The sequence below is a fragment of the Maylandia zebra genome, linkage group LG15 (assembly GCF_041146795.1).
Source record: "Maylandia zebra isolate NMK-2024a linkage group LG15, Mzebra_GT3a, whole genome shotgun sequence".
NCBI classification, from domain to species: Eukaryota; Metazoa; Chordata; class Actinopteri; order Cichliformes; family Cichlidae; genus Maylandia; species Maylandia zebra.
Window position 1 is genome coordinate 16178772 of NC_135181.1, and position 20436 is coordinate 16199207.

Sequence of the window (20436 nt, forward strand, 5' to 3'; positions counted from 1 at the left end):
AGAGTGTAAGCTTCGTCGTGCATCGTGCACTCTCAAAGGACACTTATGTGCTTGGATTTTTTGCACTGAAGTTTTGCGATGATTCACTTATTTGACATCTGGGGTAAATTTATTGGGAGTTATAAGAGTGTCCTGGAGCTCAGAGAAACCTGGACTGAAATCTGTAAGAGAGTTCAGCAGCAAACATGCTGGTAGAAATTCTATTATATGCATGTAGTTTTTGTATATTGGTGAAAACTAAAAAAGTTTGTAGATACTCGATTCCTCTCCTTTTATCTTCAGCTTATCCCTCCCACCAACAGAGGAAGCAAGGAAGTTAAAATAACTTCTGAATGCAAAGAAATATTTCTCCTCCTGGTCAGATTTGTATATTTTCTTGGTGCCCCAGCTCTTTCATGCATCATACATAAAAACACTTCCTCAAAGAATACACCTGTGTGTGCATGTGGTAGATTAAAGCTTCTCCAGCAAGGCTCCTCTCTCCTTCACTGAGGCGTACAGAGTATGATTCCCGGGTCACAGTTGGGAGGACAGAGGAGGTGAGGAGGTACAAAGTAGAGAAATGAGAAAAGCCTCCTGTCATGTTTTCCCTCTTTCTCTGTTTCCCTGATGTCTGTTATTGTCACTTCCTGTTTTATTTGGGTAATAGTTTCATGCGTCTCCTGTTGTTTTACTTCCCATTTTGTTTGTTTTTTCCCCTTTTGTAATCCTCCTCCCCACCACCATCATTTTTACCTGTGTGTTATTAGATCCCTGTGTATTTATAATCTATTCTTCACTTTGTCAGATGTCTGTAGGTCTGTAGTCGCTGACTGTGTACTTTCACAGTGAGTCTGCTTTTCTTATATATGTTTTTAACCATATTTCTTTCTTGGTTATTGCTTTGTTTGGATTTTCTTTGGTTGTCTTGTTTTTTTGCAAGTTATTTTAAAATCATAACACCTGCTAGCTCCGTCTGGTTTTGGCTCCTCTTTTGTGAGGAGCCTTCATCAGATTTTTATTCTAATGTTGTTTCAAATTTGACCATGCAAAGACACGCAGAACGGTGTCATGCTAAATAATCACATATGAGCTCATTTCTGCTTTTCATCTGAATCATTTTCATATTTTTGATTCCCAATTTTTAAAGCTGGCATAGCCTTCAACCCACCGTGACCCTTAATTAGATAAGCAGGTTAAAAAGTGTGTGTGTGTGTGTGTGGGGGGGGGGGGTGGGGGTGGGGGGGTGGGGGGGGGGGGTGGATGTTTTTTTCCTTTAATGCTGCCGTTTTTTTTTAAATCAAATATATAGAGGAGATTAAACCTAATTAAATTAATTCATGTTGTCTTTTACTGAAGAAAGACTGATAATGACAGTGATGACACCATAACATGAATTACTAGATTAAACATGGGTAAGAGTGCTGCCATTAGTTTCTGGAGAGGAAGCTGTAGATATTTAGCAATCACTTTGTTTGGATAACTTTGTTTTGTTTACAGTTTATTGGGGGAGTAAAGCTTGTCTGGGGTAGTTCATCATCACCTTAATTGCAAATGTTACTGTTGTCTGTTAAAATGAGTATTATTATTTTTGAGCAAAACAAAGATCCCAAGATTTATTACTGAGTTTTATGAATAAGGATGATTTCATGTTGGAACCCTCCTGGATTCAAATTTGTGTATCACTGATTACTAATTAATTTTGTCCTTTTTAGACTGATTAAACATCAGAACTTCTGGCTCTATTTCTAATTCATATGCAGCTACTGTTGTTGTGAGTGGTACAATTTAATGAGTTGGAGCCTGAGGCAGTCCTGGTCTAACTGGGATACTTTGTCCTCCAGTGTGTCTTGGGTGGGCCCAGGGTCTCTTCCCAGTCAATCTTGCCCAGAGCTTCTCCAAACAGGAGGCACTCGGGGGCATCCTCACCAGCTGCCTCGCACAGCTCAGCTCCCCATATCAGTGTGACACAAAACCTCCACGACAGGCTGGCAGGCCCACAGTGTTTCTTAAAATCTCTAAAGAAAGAAGCCGCGATGTGGCTGCTTTTATCTCTCACCTGGATGGGTCGGGCTTCTTTGTCCAGTGAGAAACGTTTCAGAGGTGGTGATCCCCATTTGAACGGTGTCAAAACGTCATGCACACTGCTCTGGTCGACTTTGACCATCAGTCCAGGGAAACTTGGAGGAAAATTTAAAAGTAAAAGAACAAACTGTTACTAATCCACAGAGAGACTCAGTAGTGTGTGATACCCAACAGGATTTGTGGAATACAAATGTGCCTGCAAACATATATCCTTGAAGGTCATATTTTTTCCCCTGAGTACAAGCTTTGCATCCCAAAGTACTTTTCCTTGTTTTACTTTTGCATTTTAAGGTAGCTGAAATTTCCATGATTTATTCTGTTGTTTTAGATGTAAGATTTTAACTTTTTCCATGTTTTATGTTCTGTTAACATGCTGTCACCCCTCGAAGCATTTTTAAACAGTCCACTGCTGGGAAGGCCAATAGGATGATTCACTTATATTTTGTACTCTCCATATGTGTTAATAAATTCTGGAAAGATTTCCAGCAGCGGTCCCCAACCTTTTTTGCGCCACGGACCGATTTATGCCCGACAATATTTTCACGGACCGGCCTTTAAGGTGTCGCGGATAAATACAACAAAATAAAACTACTACCTGTACCGAAAAAAAGAAAATTTATTCATAACACACGTAAAAAAGACCCAGGAAAACCAAGTTAACGATAAAAACGATAACAAAATAACGCTGAAAACCGATAAAAACCCTGAAAACCATACATTTCACACCTGAGCCTCTACTCTCGCGGCCCGGTACCAAACGACTCACGGACCGATACCGGTCCGAGGCCCGGGGGTTGGGGACCGCTGTTTTACAGGGTCTGCTTGTGTAAGCATAACCATTATAAGCCATCATTTGCCCCTTTCCCAGTTAAACAAACAGCTCCTGCAGGACAGACACAGCAGTGAGTTTTCTGTTGTCTTGTTTTTATGCAGACGTTTTTCAATCATCCTTTGAGAGGCAATAAAGTAACCTTAACCTTTTTTGCTAGACAAATGTTCCCTTGAGGGCAATAAGTCAGAAACTAAGGTTTGAAATCAGTTGTAGGAAATTCATCACGCAAAATATGCAAAGTAAAAGCTTCTAATGCAAAACAGCGTTAGTTATTACCAGACATTTGTGGCCGTAATAAATTGTTGTCACCGCGGGAGCTTTTAGCATGCAGACTTTATTTCTTTATTTCTTTCCATTATTTAACGCTAATCAACATCAGTTTGCTAGGTTTAACTGGATCATACCAAGAACACACTCAGAGGCAGGAATCGGACGCTACTCAGGATAAAAGACTAATCATTAATAATTACAATAATTACAATTTAATGTGCAAATGGGGAATCACGCACACAGGTAGGCAGTCAACAAGGGAAAAACTGAGCAAAGGGGTTGGGAAAATGTGTAGTGCAAAAAAACCTGTCTAAAATACAAAATCCAAGCAGTGCAGGTAAATAGGCAAAAGCAAACTGTCAGGAAAAATGCAAGAAAAATTCTTGCTATGTTCAAGCTATGTTCAATGAAACCCAGTGGAAGGAGAGGAGTTTGCACTTTGGGTTGTTATCCTGTCACAGATCTGACAGGAAAAGCAGAACTAATAGCAATTTGAAAAAAATATTTTCAAAATAAGAGTGTAAAAGCATATGTCATTGCACGTCATCGCACGATCAATTTTCTGAAGGATTTTAGAAGAAGAGACAGGAGGGATATAAGTGACTTGGACCCAAAGAAGAACTCTAATGCAGGTCAAGCATTAACAGTCTCCAATAAATAGCGCTAACAAAGTGGGCCAATTTAAAATGTACCAGAGGTCCAGAGATGGACAGGTAGGGCTTCACAGAATCTGTTGAGGCAGGCTACTATACAGTAACTGGCACAAAGGACGAGGCGTCTGATGGTGAGTGAATTACAAACTGAAGCTTTGTACTGCAGTTGAGCAGAAGATGATAAACAGGCACCATGAAATACATATCCACACATGTGCACAATAACCTTTTGAATCACAAGATATTATTTTTCTAAATTGATTTTCTGGGCTTTTCAGCCTTTATTGCAATGGGACAAGAGACAAAGAGATAAGACGGGAGAGCTGAGAGAAAAACACACAGCAAGACCTCAGGGCGGATTCAAACCTCACGCTTCTGCATTAGCCTTACAGCATATGAGTCGCCTCCTCAGTCCAGTGACTTCAACTGGCACCCGATAATTTTTGTACTTAATAAGAGCAACCAAATGAACAAGTGTATGGGTGCAAACCGCAGACAGACACCCCTCGCATTTTTAAAAAAATATTTTGTTATATCTTTTCATGGGACAACATTGAAGATATGAAACGTTGATACAATGTAGTCAGTGTACAGCTTGTACAACAGTGTAAATTTGTTGTCCCCTCTAAATAACTCAACATACCGCCATTATTGCCTAAACCGCTGGCAACAAAAGTGAGTACACCCCTAACTGAAAATGTCCAACTTGTTCCCAATTACCCATTTTCCTTTCCTGGTGTCATGTGACCCATTAGTGTTACAAGCTTTCAGGGGGAACAGGTGTGTTGAATTTGGTGTTATTGCTCTCACACTCAATTCTTTTTTTTGTGTGCTCACACTCAATTCAATTCAATTTTATTTATACAGCGCCAAATCACAACAACAGTTGCCTCAAGGCGCTTTATATTGCATGTTCCACTCAGAACAAACCTCACCATGGATGACCAAAGAAGTTGAGTGCACGTGCTCAGTGTCATATCCAGAGGTTGTCTTTTGAAAATAGATGTATGAGTGCTACCACCGTGGCTGCAGAGGTTGAAGCCGTGGCGGGTCAGCCAGTCAGTGCTCAGACCATACGCCGCACACTGCATCACATGGCTGTCGACCCAAAAGGAAGCCTCTCTAAAGATAATGCACAAGAAAGCTTGCAAACGATTTGCTTAAGACAAGACTAAGGGTATGGATTACCTGTGGTCTGATGGAACCAAGACAAACTTATTTGGTTCAGATGGTGTCAAGGATGTGTGGCGGCAAAGGGTGAGGAGTACAAAGACAAGTGTGTCTTGCCTACAGTCGAGCATGGTGGTGGGATTTCATTGTTTGGGGCTGCATGACTACTGCTAGCACTGGGGAACTACAGTTAATTGAGGTAACCATAAATGCCAACATGTACTATGACATACTGAAGCAGAGCATGATCCCCTCGCTTCAGAACCTGGGCCACAGGACAGCATTCCTACATGATAACAACCCCGAACACACCTCCAAAAAGGCCACTGACTTGCTAAATAAACTGAGGGTAAAGATACTTGACTGGTCAAGCACCCTATTGAGCATCTGTAGGGCATCCTCAAATGGAAGGTGGAGGGGCGCAAGGTCTCTCACATCCACCAGCTCCATGATGTCATCATGGAAAAGTGGAAGAGGACTGCAGTGGCACCCTGTGAAGCTCTAGTCAACTCCATGCCAAACAGAGTTACGGCAGCGTTGGAAAATAATGGTCGCCACACAAAATATTGACAGTTTGGGCACAATTTGGACATTTTCACCTTTTGGATTTTCTCTCTTTTGTGAGATACTGTATATATAGATAATTCCAATAAAGAGGCACCAACGGCACAAACAGAGATGTCCAGTTCATTGATTGTAATTGGCGGAGATGAGGCCTAATAAACAGCTGCGGGCTGCAGCTGCCCGTGTTGTTGTCAATCAATGCAACCCCTCCACCCCCCCACCCTCACCCCCCGTCCTAGTTCACAGTTGTAATAAAGAAGGGAGCTATTAATAGAGGACAAAACTGTGAATGTTTGATATGATTCTAAAAACATCAGCTTAAAAAAAGAAAATTACCCTTGGTGCTCAAATAAATGAAAAGACTTTGTGGAACACTGAGCACTCCTGACAGTCCGGCTTGATTTTCATGAGCAGCACACATGCCTGTCTCAGTAGATGGAAGGCTGACTTCCTTAAGAACTTTTTAAAAAATTCCTCATATTCAGCTCAGACTGCAGCACGCTCACCCACATTAGGTGTTTTGACATATAATTCATAAAATGTGTATGAGGATGCTTAAAAAGGCAGTAGGCTATCATCAGTCCGCATGCAGCAGCATCAGCAGAGCACTGCGGCGTTCACCCATGTGAGACATCCTGACTTCATTGCATTTCATATAAGCAGGAACAGGGAGATAAACAAATGCTGATTCATTTTTTTCCAGCTTGGAGTGCATTATGTTTGCTGTTGTCACCACCAATATGTTTCTCTCTGCCACTTTTGACTCAAGTTCAAGACAAATGAAAAAAATATTCTGTATTGCCTGCATAAAGCCTCCTATATACTAATATAATTAAATACTTTTAGTCTACTGGGTTTCCTTTATGCATTCATTATTTTCACCTTTTGAATATGAAGACAGTTTTTAGTTACAGTCAAAAGAAACTTTTTCAAGAATTAGAAAATGATGAAAGAATGCTGGGAAAGTTACTTTTCAAATGCAATAACCCAGTTACCCTGTTTGTCTTTCTAACATATGTTCAGGGACAAAGCATAAATTTAAATTCAGTACTTTAAACCTTACAGCAGAACTCAGTGAAGATTATTTTAAAACTGAAGGTAAATAAACACAATAGAGAAGGAGGTATTGTTGGTGACTGCGGTCATAATGACTTACCTGCAGACTTTTCATAGAAAACAAGTTTTACAACGCTCACCTTCCTTGACGTGGTTGTTGTTTTGCAGCCTTATTCCGTCATGTTAATAAGATTTGTACACATTAAATTAAATATAAGAATTTAGGGAAAGCATTCATCTAAATGGTATTATTATGAGCAGCTAAGGATGGGTTCATTACTGACCAACAAATTTACCCTTAATGGTCTTGATGTTCAATGACATTGAACTATATGCAAAGAGAAATCATTCCTGCATGGGGTAAAATGCAAAAACAACAGAAGAAATGTTATTATTAACATAATATTTTAAATCATATAATTAGAATTAACACCTTCACAATCACATTTCAGTTGCTAACTATAATGAAATTGCATATCCTTACAAGGTAGCTGATTAAAATACAATTATGTCTATTTTATACTTCAGTAAGATTTAACTATCCAACACTTTCTGTCACAGGGCTCCTCTATGTTGTTTAGTGATTAACTCTGCAAAATAAATGACAGACCATTAATGCAATGCTCCATTTTTATTTAGTACTGTATGTTGGTGTGCAAACAAACATATTCTTTTCTCATTCAAAGACAGACCCTTCTGCTAAAGGAGACACATTTAGGCTGTAGTTTACACAGCAATAATTTAACACAATGATGCACGCAATGTAAGCATAGCGAGTTTTGCATTTTCCCATGGTTCAGACAGAGGTTTTGTGAGACACTCACTGTGAAGGATCTTCTGGCATAAAACTTGAATTTTTTTCAGATGATCCATAATTCCATAACTCAGTACTTATAATATAATTCAATACTTTGCTGGGATTAAAGGCAGATGCTCCTTGGAGTGGTTTGTTCTTGGCATGGTTTAGTATGTTTGTGAGCCTTAAGCTTCTGGAGTTGTAGTGTGCAAACATTAACTAATTAGCACTAATCACAATGTAGGCTGATGCAAATGTTCTTTTGCAGTATCTTCCTATAATATAGCAAATGCCTTTTTGTCTGTTTGTTCGTTTCTTTGTCCACCAACTCGACCTAGATCATCAGGAGTTGAGTAATCAAACTGGGGCCCAGGGTACATCTTAGGCCCCTGAAGGTTCTTATCTATATCAGATATTATGATATCAACGTGTTGCCTAGCAACTGTCTAATAACAGGCTAAAAATACATTTATATACCTATAACACCTTGTAAAAGCATCATCTCAACAGTAACATCTCATTTCTATCCAGAAATCTTGAATTATGCATGATGTATTATGACACCATCATGTTGCCTGGTAAGTACCCAGAAGTGGGCTAAAATAACCTGTTTTAGTCTTTATCTTACAAAAACATAATGAAAACATCCCATTGTTATAATTTCACAGCAAAAGCATTTATTTTATAACCACATGATTTTAATTTCAATACCTAGCAACCACCTAACAGGCTAAAATCGCCCATTTTCAGCATATAAACAACATCTGCTATGATTGAGCATATCATCATGGGAGTCCAAACAGGCCAAACAAGCTGTAGGATGGATATGTATGAGTTAGCAAAATTTAAACCTTGATCTGATGCTTAGGCTGTATGAGGAGTTCATGCACCTCTAAGGTTTCTACAATTCAGCCTTAGGGTAGTAAAATTGCGTACCACATTTCACTCAGTAACTACGTATGCCAAACTCATAAGAAGAAATATCAGAAACTCAACAAAGCCAGTATGATTTATAATCTGTTTAATAAACTGTGACAGCACATGCACTGAAGTCTGGGCCTTTAGCCAAACACTGCTGCCAAACAACAACCAAAACCCCCTGTTATGATAAAATGTGTACAGTTGTGTAAGAAAGTGAATGCTAATTGTCTTAAATTGTAAAGCACATGCACACACAACGGAGAGGAATAAAAATTTAGATAACCAAACTCTTTTTAAAATTCAACACATTGCCTGTGACGAGAAAGAAAACGTGCAGGAGGATCAAACTGCAATCACTTGTTCTCTTTCCCATTATCAACCTTTTATTTTCTGTTCTGTCGTTTTATTGAAGCAAGGTCACAGTGAAAAGGGTTTTCAAATACAAACAATCACTTCAGTAACGACACAAACAAAGGTGATGTTTGCCTGACAGCATTTCAATGTGGGTTGTCCTTCTGAAATGACAGCGCCTCTCAACGGGGAAGAGCTAACAATGAAAACATCCATCTACCAGTAATGTGAACAGAATATGGCCCGTTCTTCGGTCATAATAGATACAGATGGGATTCACCCACAAATGACCCATAAATAGTGTCATAAAACTAATCAGATCTATTCATCACAATTTTATTTATTGTTTAGCATAAATAAGAGGAAGTTTGGTTATTGCTGCAGAGCTGGAGTAAACTGTAATTTATCATGAACTGATGGTGCAGCTGCAGCTCTGTTACATACAGATTTTATAGCTAGTTTGGGTCTATTTATGGAGGAACTAAACAACGGCTCATTTGTCTCGATAGATTTCTAAGCATATTACACGGAATGATGAGTAAGTGCCACATAGGAAAAAAATAAGCTCTAAGTTAGTTGGACTGCTTACTGGCAAAAAGGCAGAAGTATACATGTGGCCTATTTTCAGATGACTCATCCACATGTCATGCGATAACCTTACTCACTGGTTTCACCTGTTTGAGCAAAAGCATGAGCAACTGAATGCTCGTGTTTCCCAATGAATTTTTAGGATTCAGATCAGGGGAATACCGCTGGGAGACCAGGATCAGACGAATGCAGGAATGTTTTTATTTTTGATGTTCTGTTTGTTTGTTTTTTAGCTGGATATTGATGAGTTTGTTACTGATGTATTAGTGAGGTATCTGGGATTTTTTGTTAGAACTTCTTCCTAAAAAATTGCAGGAAAAAACCTGCAGGGAAGAGGCAGGAAGTTAGGATGGAGTAAACAGCCTTGATGAACTTTTACCTGACAGCTTCAAGTGCAGTGTGATGCAGTCATTTTTGAGGCTCGCCAAAAAAACGAACCATTAAAAAGTTAGATTTTTTTTTAATCAATTTCCCAGTACATGATTTGAATCTCTTGGAAAACACAAACATATTCTGTGAGTAGTTTTCTCGTTGATTGGTTTCACTCAGTGGTGGGAATTTTAATTTGTTTGTCAAACGCAAATGAATGAATCTGTACACCTCAGAATGTGTTCAGTTTGCTGCATTCTTAAGCCAGTGGTATCAGAAAACAAAACAATAGTTTGTGCAGAACACTGTCACAATGCCACGATGGCACAACAGAGGGCTTGCTGTTGGGATGCTGGATGCGGACTTGCATGCCATAAGTCACGATTTGCCATCCCAAATCTGATCATTCTTGAGGGAAAACTGAGACACTTGTACTTGTGCGATTCTTGTGATAGCACCCTACCCTGTGGCTTTTTCAGCAGGACAATTCCTGTCTCCATACAAGTTATGCTAGTGTAGCACAGGACTTTCTGGACACTTGTCCTGATACGTTGCCAACTGAACATTCCTTAGACAGGCTGACTACTGCACAGCTGCAGGGTCCAACAGCAGGTGCAGACACGTGTACAGTCTATGTGCAGACTATTTGCATTACATCCAGAAAAGGCAGTACCTCGTATTAATCGTCTATCTACATGTTATAGTACTGGCCTTTTACCGGGTTAACACAGGCTCTACAAAACTACAGCAGCAGCTTATTTCATGCACCGTTTACATAAATAGCTGTTTCCTATTTTCAGCCTATATTATAATGTAGACAGTTGTTTATGCACCTTAATGTTGAAATAATGACTTCATGCGTTCGGTGAGGTAACAAAATTACTTCTGACTAAGAAGGTCGTTTTCCATATACGCTTATTAATGGGCTTAAATGGCTGTAAATGTACCTAAACTGGAGAGTTTGACATTTTGTACTGAATACCAGTTAGTTACTTAAATTACATCTAGTAAGACTTCCTTCCTCTGACTGTTTTTTTTTTTTTTAATTTCCCCCTGAGCTCTTTGTCTGGTCCATGGACTCGAAGTGAGTCACTGGAGGACAAAATGTTATGTACCACAACTGAAACGCAGATGGCCGTGAGCTTTGCTTCAGCCATCACTCATTGCTCACTCACAGGTTAGCATGCCAACCAAGTCAGAGAAAACTGTCACAGTACACCCGTCAGTTTGGCAAACCACCCTGCTGCCTAAAGTCTAACTGCTCCATGTGGTGGATATTACAAAGTCTCAGAGATTGGGAAGAGAATAATAAACAGATGAAATTCACATGTTGGACATTTTTGCTGGAACATTTTGTGGTGTCTATATATTTAGAGTAAAACTGCAACATGCTAGCGGATGTATGTTATTTTCACAGGTGTTGAACTCCACATAAGAAGGCAGTTAGTATTGTTGAATATAAGTGACATTTTAGAATTTTGTTGTTTCCAGGTGTCAGTCAAATAGATGTTGATGCTTAAAGGTGAGTTCTGCAGAAATGATGCGTAAAAGAAAGAACAGTCTGCCTTGATCTTAAATTTATCCCCTTCTGTTTTAATATTACAATCTGTTGCTGTTGTTTCCATTCAAGTGGCATCAGTTCCTCAAATGGCCACATGAAGTTGGCTTCAAATGTGAGATGGTCCCTATCCACCTGGGAACCCACTGGCCAGTTTATTGACTTCTCTGATTTGCTTTCATGTGCAGCCACAGCCAGGCCATGATTATAGTTTCTGTCAGCTGGCCATTGTTTTCAAATGCAGATCAATTTTTAAAAAGTAAATAAATGCTTAATCGTCAGCGGGTGATAACTGATCGTTATCTGCTGTTTGTGTTTTGCTTGTCACACAGGTTGTTTACCTTAACCAAAGCCTGCTTAAACCTGATGTTAGATGGAACTCGAATAACAAAGAGAAGCCTGAAAGCATCGCGTAGCAAAAATCCCCTCACAGATTCTTATTATTCATGTGAAGCAATATGTATTCATGATAAAATACCCCACGTTTACAGCCAGGACATGTATCCTAGTCCACAAACTAACGCTGTAAACTTTATACTGACATTCTGCATCCCACGAATACAGTCCACCCTATCAAAACTACCACCTATAGCGCAGAATATCTTAACTCAGGATCAATTGTATCTTTCCCGACCTTTTATATAGCACCGCCCTCACCCTGACGTTTCAGGTTGTCTGATACTTTAAGAACAGCTGCACAGTTAATCATACTGTGCTCATCCTTCAAAAGCTCCCTTGGTAGTGGAGAGGACTTTAGAGTGATCACAAAAGACACCCTTGGGTTGCTAGTTTGATTACATCGTGAAGGATGTGGTGTTTTTCGGTGCCTGTAGCTCAAGTGGCAACGCTAAATGTAAAGAATAAAAGCACTCTGCCAGTGTGTGGTAATAGATGAATGTATCTTGTAGTGTAGACAGTGTTCTGAGTAAAACTAGAAGCACTGTATGAATATAAGTCTATTTACCTGTGTTTGGTACATTATAACCTTTGCTGCTGAAGATGGAAAGCACCTACTGAATGTCAACATTTTGATTAACATGAATATTATGCTTAAAGCACAACTGTGCTTTGTTCCTTATTAGTAATTACACCTGCCAGGAAATATTTTCATGTCCTTAACTTTAATTGCATCAAACTACTTCTGCAGCTATTAAATTGTAGGAAATACAGCAAGGAAGTTGACAAAAAGATGCAGTGAAAAGGTGAAGTACAGCATATGATCAAAACACAAGTGGATAGGATGTACTGCAACATCACAGTTGGCTTTTTAGCAGTGAAAGTGCATCTGAGGGAACCATTCTCCTTTCAGAGGGAGATTAAAAACAGTAAGATCATTACCTCAAGCTTGTGTACCAACTGAGAAACCCAGAGCAGACAACGTGAAGCAGCGTCTCTCTCCTCACACTGCTTTGATGTTTCCTAGAACTAGGCATTTATCTCCCAGTTAGTCTTTTAGAGCTTATCAGTTATCAACAGAGGAGGAAGAGGGCTTTTATTTTGGTCTTCACTCAGGTTTCAATCAGTATGTGAAGCTCAGATCTTATCGAATCTAGTCTGGCTGATTGTGACTGTAAATAACGTGTTCTTTCTCAGTTTTTCTACAGATTATTGAGAATTAGCTTGGAGAAAATCTACGAGTAACTCACAGGCTCATACTAACAACCTTGACCTCATTTAAGCAAAAAGACAAAAAATAATCTAAGTTCTTTTTGGCATTTCTGTCATTTCCTCCCCATGACAATAAATGAATTCACACTTTGTGAAACAGTACACTTTGTTCCCTTCAGACATCACTGGCAGCCATGGCGGAACAATATTAATAATTACACCTGTGATGATGACAGAGGCAGTCTAATTTCAGTCCCACAGAGCCAGCAAGTTGGTTTTTTTAATTGTCTGTCTGCTGAGGCAGCCTGTGACCAACAAATGTCCAATTTTAATGCATCTATTCTGATTTTATCTGCAACATTACTGCTATCATCTCCTGCCTCCTTGGCCTGCACTGCCAATTCTGCCATTGTGCTGGCCTGAAGCCATGTGGGGAGAAGAAAACATCACTAAAATGTCTGAATAAATGGAAATTAGATCATTCATAATCAGTGAACTGAATCTTTATTTATTACGACCATGCACAGGGCAGGGCTTTGCTATTGTGATTCATAACAGGATCTGACTCTTAATTTGTTGGTGAGTAATCTGATCGAATGTGCTGATAACTAGTCGGCCTGTCCAGATGAGAAGGGACACTGGAGCAAATATGAAGTGTACAAAGAAAAAACAAAAACAAAGAAAATGTCCTTGAATCATCACCGATCAGGACTGTGTGTGAAATGTGAAGTGTTTTAATGTTAAATGCGACTAAAACGTACTTTTCTTTATTTCTTTCTCCAATTTTCTTTCTCCAAATCGGGATCTTGAGGTTGTTTTTTAAGCTTTAAAAATAGCTGGAAGGCAGACCCGACTGGATAGGTGGGGATGATGGGGTTCAACAGTTAGAGATAGCCAACAAAATATATGAAGTGTGCTATCTGCGCTCTGAGTTTGTCAATCGTGGTTAATTATTCACAGAATAAACAGGCATGGAGTGACTATCAATGAAGTCTGCAACCTCCATCTGTCTTTGAAAGCATTCAAATTAAAGTTAAGCCTACTCAAGGCAACTGAAACGTGCAGCTATTTGTTCCTGTACAATACAAACGATTGTGATCACAATAACGTCATGAAGTAGGAGGACAGCAAGCTTCTACTAAGCTGCTATTTATCTATTTGTTGTGCTGTGGTGATGCTGGTTCTTTGCCCGAGAACATCCTCTGCAAAGAGGAGCTTTGGGAATTCAAAATTCAAAATCCCTTTTCTTTTCTTTCTTTCTGTTTTTTTCCCCACATAAGAACCCTCTGTCGTCTGCCTTGTTCCTATGCACCGCACTTGACAGCTTCATGGGTTGGGCAGATAACGCGGTATGGAAACACGTGACCGGGCTTTGTGGAAGCTACGCTTCATAAGTGTGAAGACAGAGAGAAATAGATTGGAGAGACGCTGGAGGCGGCAGGAGCAGCAGGAGCAGCAGGAACAGCAACCTGTTTCTACAAAGCAGGAGCGCACTCCAAGAGCGAAAAGGCACTTCTGCAGACACCCGAAAAACTTAACTTGCGCAGAGAATTTGAAAAGCAAACTAATTATTATGATAAAAGTGACGATTTGCGTTTAAAGCTTTCATGGTGGTTGTCTCTCCTTTTATGTAAGATCTGAGTTGGTTGGAGGATGCGTTTCTGACTTGGACTAATGCGCGGTGAAAAAGGGCGATTCTGTGCACTTGGGAAAATTATGTAAGGTAAAAATCAGCACTTTTCTATTGCAAGCGCTACATTAATACTTAGATTAGTACTTCAAATGCCTTTTTAATGTTTCTTCCGCCATCAAAGGGTTGGTTTTTCTTTTTTTCTTTTTCTCTTAAATGTTACGTATTTCCAAATATTAATTTACGGTGCGTAAATTGTATATTGGAACACAGGTTCCAATATACATTCCCACATTAAATGTTTAAATTCGTGTGGGAGTGTTTAAAACTGTATGTGGAAGTTATTTAATAATTATTGTTCTGTAATTTTATATGTCTCATAGTAGACTGCACAAATTTGCACAATAAGCTTAAAAAATGTATAAAGCAGTACTAAGAACAAAGTGAGCTACTGTGTGGGTCATGCCTAACTAACTAACTCAGTAATACGTGTGGAAAAAAATCTGAACTGCACAGACTTTCAGATATCTGCAGTGGAAAATTTGAATTATGCGAGGATTATCCATCTTAGAGAAATTTCAGCCCAAATTTTGCACTGCTGCAAACTTGTTTCTGTTTATGGCTTGTATTTTCTTAGATTTTAAAAAAATATTTCTGAAATTTTGTTGTTGTTTTGTTTGTTTTTAAATCAATTTGTAGGTTGTCCAGACATCTTAGACTGCAGTATAACCCTCAGACGCAGCCATGAAATCTGTGCTGGATGGTGTGGCAGACACCACCTTTCGGACTATTACATCTGGTTTGCAGTATCTGGGCTCCAACGATGCTAACTATGATGACCCGCTCAGTGATGTAGACTTCAAGGGCAGCTTCTCTCTGCAGAAGCCGTTATCTGCTTTCCGCAGCAACTCTTTCCCAAACAAAGTACCTCCAGACGAGGAGCTCATCCTCAAGGGCATCCCCTTCTACCCTACCAATGCCACAGACTTGTTTGGCAACAGGAGTACATTCAAAGATGAGACTAACAATATACAGTGTGGGGAGAACTTTATGGACATGGAGTGTTTCATGATCCTGACTCCTAGCCAGCAGCTGGCTGTGGCTGTGATGTCTCTGACCCTGGGCACCTTCACTGTTCTGGAAAACCTGGTGGTGCTCTGCGTCATCCTGCAGTCCCGCACCCTCCGCTGTCGACCGTCCTACCATTTCATCGGCAGTCTCGCTGTGGCTGACCTGCTGGGCAGTGTTATCTTTGTCTACAGCTTTTTGGACTTCCATGTTTTCCACAGGAAGGACAGCCCCAATGTTTTTCTCTTCAAGCTGGGTGGAGTCACGGCATCGTTCACAGCGTCAGTGGGGAGTCTTTTCCTCACTGCTATTGACCGCTACATCTCAATTCACCGGCCTCTCGCCTACAGGCGCATCGTGACACGGACCAAGGCTGTCATAGCCTTCTGTATGATGTGGACAATCTCCATCATCATCGCAGTGCTACCTCTGCTGGGCTGGAACTGTAAGCGTCTCAATTCTGTTTGCTCAGACATATTCCCCCTCATCGATGAGAACTACCTGATGTTCTGGATCGGTGTAACCAGCGTGCTGCTTATTTTCATTATCTACGCCTACATATATATCCTGTGGAAAGCTCACCACCATGCTGTCCGCATGCTGAGCCGCGCCTCCCAGAAGAGCCTTGTTGTCTATTCAGCAGATGGGACCAAAGTGCAGACCACACGCCCTGATCAGGCACGCATGGACATCCGTCTGGCCAAGACCCTGGTGCTTATCCTGGTGGTGCTGGTAATCTGCTGGGGCCCATTGCTTGCCATCATGGTCTATGACCTCTTCTGGAGGATGGACGATGACATCAAGACAGTGTTTGCATTTTGCAGCATGCTCTGCCTGCTCAACTCCACTGTCAACCCAATCATCTACGCCTTGAGGAGCAAGGACCTGAGGCATGCTTTCCTCAGCTCCTGCAATGCCTGCAGGGGCAGTGGCCAGCAGTTGGACAATAGCCTCGAGTCAGACTGCCAGAACAGAAATACCCACATTTCTGCCAACAGGGCTGCAGAGAGTTGCGTGAAGACCACTGTGAAAATAGCCAAAGTAACAATGTCTGTATCAACTGAAACTTCTGCAGAAGCTGTCTAATTGGCCATGACGGGGAAAACTGTGTAAATGTCATCTCTCCCCTCCCCAAACAATGCCATTCCACAACGTAAAGCAGAGGTTAGGCATTCATCTCCCGAAAATTCTGACTTACATCCTCACGTAGATGCTTTAGTGGTTGCATAATTTACGTTTGTGTATGAGTACATAGTGTGCCAAAGTGCCAAATGGTATTGCAAGGTCATGTAAAGGACTCATATAACTGGAAGGGGTCATTAAAGACTATCATAAGTCTGCTGTTTACCAGAGACGTCATGATATCCAATTAGTGAAGGCATATTATATTTTTGTACTGTGAATTCAGGTTTTGAAAACAATATTTCATTTATGGGATAAGGGGCTACTGACATTTTTAAGTAGAGATGTTTTACTGTGTCATTTAGACTTTAACACGTCTTGCACCATAAAAGTATGAAATCCTCGCATCTTGACTTTCTACAGGCTTCATGTACATGTTGCATATCGACATTTCTATAAGCAAATAGAAGGAAAAAATTGATGCAAACTGTCTTTGCCATATAACATGTTACTTTTGTACTTCTGACAACACTCAGTGAGTGGCAAACGTGTGAGGAGATTTTTGAGAAATCAAAGGTGGTTTGTGTTCCAAGACAGAAAACATTATCACCATGATGAAGCAAACTCTAAGGCAAATAGATTCACAGCTTTTGGCATCGTGAAATCTGAAATGGGATCTTCTGCGGGAGAGTGACTGTCCCCGATGTCTGTTTCTTTACTCGCTGGCTGTTACACCCTCAGAGTAACGTGTCTTTGTTCCGATGTATACCTAACAACTGTACAGTGTTTTCTTGCAAAATAAAGTGTTCAGATCGACTCATTCAACTACAAAGCCGAGACAACAATAACAAAAAAGCTTTTGTTCGAGGCTTGAACAGCTCAAAAACTGAATTTGGACGCAGTGTGCTGGTCACTACTGTAAAAAACTGACTCTAGCTGCTTTCATCAAATGTATGATTTTACTGGATTCAGCCTTGTACGTGTGTGATACCTTGTGACTTGGTGATATGTTTCCAATCCTGAGTCTTTTGATCATTGCAGTGAGGTGTTTTAGTGCTACTGTTGCAGCGGGGCATCATGTTGGAAAATAACCCATGCACGGGGCTAGTGAAGTAGTTTTGGCGTAACTCTACATTTAAAAAAAAAAAGAAGTCTACTTTTATTTTATGTATGAAAACAAAGAAACTAAGGTCTTTTCATTAGCTGGTACTTTGAATGAGAGTTTTGTGTATGCGTTCTGTGGAGCATTGACAACTGACCTTACAAAAGAAGCTCAGAAGATGTGATTTTTCTAATAGGTGATGTAGTACTTTTAATCTAGAAATCTCACAGCACAATTGTTCTGTAGACATTTATCTCGGTGTAAACTTATCCAGACAGCTGTTTATCAGTATGCTTTGCTGCCTCTTGTAATTTTGAGTATTGAAGATCAAAATGTCAACTGTCAAGTGGCTTCTGTACATTGGTGGCATAATGAGGAATCTATGACTTTAAAAATCCCAATCAGTCAAGTGTTTTTAGTATTGCTGTTCTCAAACTTTTGAATAAAGTCGCAGCTGGTGGTCACTTTGCGTGCAGTTTGTTTGTTTGATTGATTAATTAACGATGGAAAACAGGACGTTTTGCCTAATCTATCCACTCAGTTGAGAGGGACCAGACGCTAAGAAAGCACAGCGCTGAGCTCCTGAGCATCTGTGATGCTTCAGTGCCCCCTTGTGGAAGAATCTAATCAGCCTTTTTGAATAACGAGGACATTCCTCCTGTTGGATTTAGCTTTGTTACGGTTACTTATCGCAGCCCTAAAAGTGACAAATTGCAAATCACTGGCTGCAAATCATCTCCTGGCAGCAACATCTGCTCTGATCTTTTTATCTCTTGGATTACATGAAGAGGGAAATTGAAACATCTGTTCTCACAGCTGTCCTTGGGATTTTGTTTAATGCAGATGCTTCAGTCTTCAAAAGAAAAAAGAAAAAAAAAAGCCATGAGGCAGCATACATGAACAGGTCTCTCAGTAGGCAGCATGGTGATTCAACGGTTGGCACTTCTGTTTCACAGCACACAGGTCCAAACCAAAACAGGACCCGGGTACTGATGTGGGTGAATGAGATTCTTAAAAGTTTGACTTCCTGTTTAAATAAAAGTTAATAACCCTGTCAAAAAAACAATAGCCTTTATTCTAATTACATTTTTCTCCTTTTTACATATTAGATCGCTGATTATGCAACAAGTCATACAAGACTAGTGAAAATAGGTCTTTTCTACACCCTTTAGCACTAATATCAGTCTTAAATCAGAATAATAATAGTTTATCGAGCCGCACAGCAGCACAGTGACACAAAGAAGAAGTGGTGAAATAAACAAAGCTAGCATATCCTGTTGTACATTTCAAACATAGCATATGTGTACAGAGGTTGCTGAGGAAGTGATGGATGGGAAATGTCTTCAGTGTATCTGTGCAAGAGGTTGAGGGTTATTTCAAAACTCAAACCGCATCTCTGAGAGACAGACTTTTGCAATCTGATTGTTAGAAATGAAAATACCACATTTTGTAATAATTGTTTTTTTTATTATTCTTAATATTATTCTTTGCATCAAACAACACAAGGCTGAAGCAAAGAGAACACAAGTCTTTGTGTTATTAAAAAAAAAAAAAAAGACTAAATCAAAGTGCCACACCCAAGCTTTAAAGGGAGTCCTACAGGGTATCAAAGGTAGAACAGTTCTCGGCTTTAACATATGCGGAGCATTTTATGGCTTCTATATTCTCAGTAATAAGGAATGAGAAGAATTCAATTTGTACTTGGGGGTTTGGTTTTTAGCAAGCAGCAAGCTGTCTGATATTATATCCGACATAAAACACATATCCTAAAGTACCTTATTAACCTAACAGAGCACTTTGCTCACTTTTCTTCCCTAGAGTTTCTAAAAGTAGAATGAGAGGCAGAGCCTTCAGTTATCAGGCCCTCTCCTGTGGGAACCAGCTTGAGTTTGGATTCAGGAAGTCTTTTTAAAAACTACACTGAAAACTTTCCGTTTTGATGAAGCTTATAGTTAGGGCTGGATGAGGCGACAGTGAATGATCCCTTATTTTAAACTGGTGCTGGGCTTCTTTTGATGCACTCATTTCTTTTTCATTTACCTCTTTTCACTCCCTGTGGATTCATACATCACAACTGCATTTAATCACTAATAATGATCAAACTCTACTTTCACTTATTGTTTGGATTTAGTCTTTTCCCTTACCTCCAATCATCTGCAACAGATTCCTGCCAAATACCTGTAGGGATTATTAAAGTGTTTATTAAAGTGTTCCGATTCTGATGATTCTGTTGGAGGCTTCATGTTTTTTTCTTCCCACTGTCACTAAGTGTTTGCTCATTTCTGCTTGTTGAGTTCTCTCTAACATTTAAGTAACTTTACCTTACAGTATAAATTGCCTTGGGGTGACTGTTGTTGTGATTTGGAGCTATACAACAAAATAAAATTGAATTGGGTGAAACCTTAGGATTAATTTAAACAGAAGCTTTTCTTCATTTGTTAGTAATGACACAAGACGAAAACTCTTTTTCTGAGGCACATTCTCAAGTACATAATTTAAACGGGATTATACAATGTATGGACGACAAACAACATAGAGAACATATTGAAATCGGAGTTCTTCACCATTTAAGTAGCTGAATTTTAACTACTTTAAATATTGCTATTAACCAGTTAATTATGTTAGGCAAGCTAGTGATGATTTCGGTCGATATTTCCTCACATATTTATTTAGTTTTGTGTATTTTAATGCTTTAAAATGTGTACTTTGAATGG

The 20436-nt window shown here is 39.7% G+C and overlaps 1 protein-coding gene across 3 annotated transcripts; it reads left to right on the forward strand.

Moving 5' to 3' along the window:
- The first annotated feature begins 13997 nt into the window (after positions 1–13997).
- On the forward strand, positions 13998–18186 carry cnr1 (cannabinoid receptor 1). Of its 3 annotated transcripts, XM_076874005.1 has the most exons (3): positions 13999–14309; positions 14436–14523; positions 15130–18186. In XM_076874005.1, exon 3 carries the CDS (start codon positions 15175–15177, stop codon positions 16582–16584), a length of 1410 nt encoding a protein of 469 aa, XP_076730120.1. In that variant the 5' UTR covers positions 13999–14309; positions 14436–14523; positions 15130–15174; the 3' UTR covers positions 16585–18186. The 3 variants fall into 3 exon arrangements, with proteins under 3 accessions (XP_004550540.1, XP_076730120.1, XP_004550539.1); XM_004550483.3 differs by having other exon boundaries at positions 13998–14518; XM_004550482.4 differs by having other exon boundaries at positions 13999–14523.
- Positions 18187–20436: the final 2250 nt, after the last annotated feature.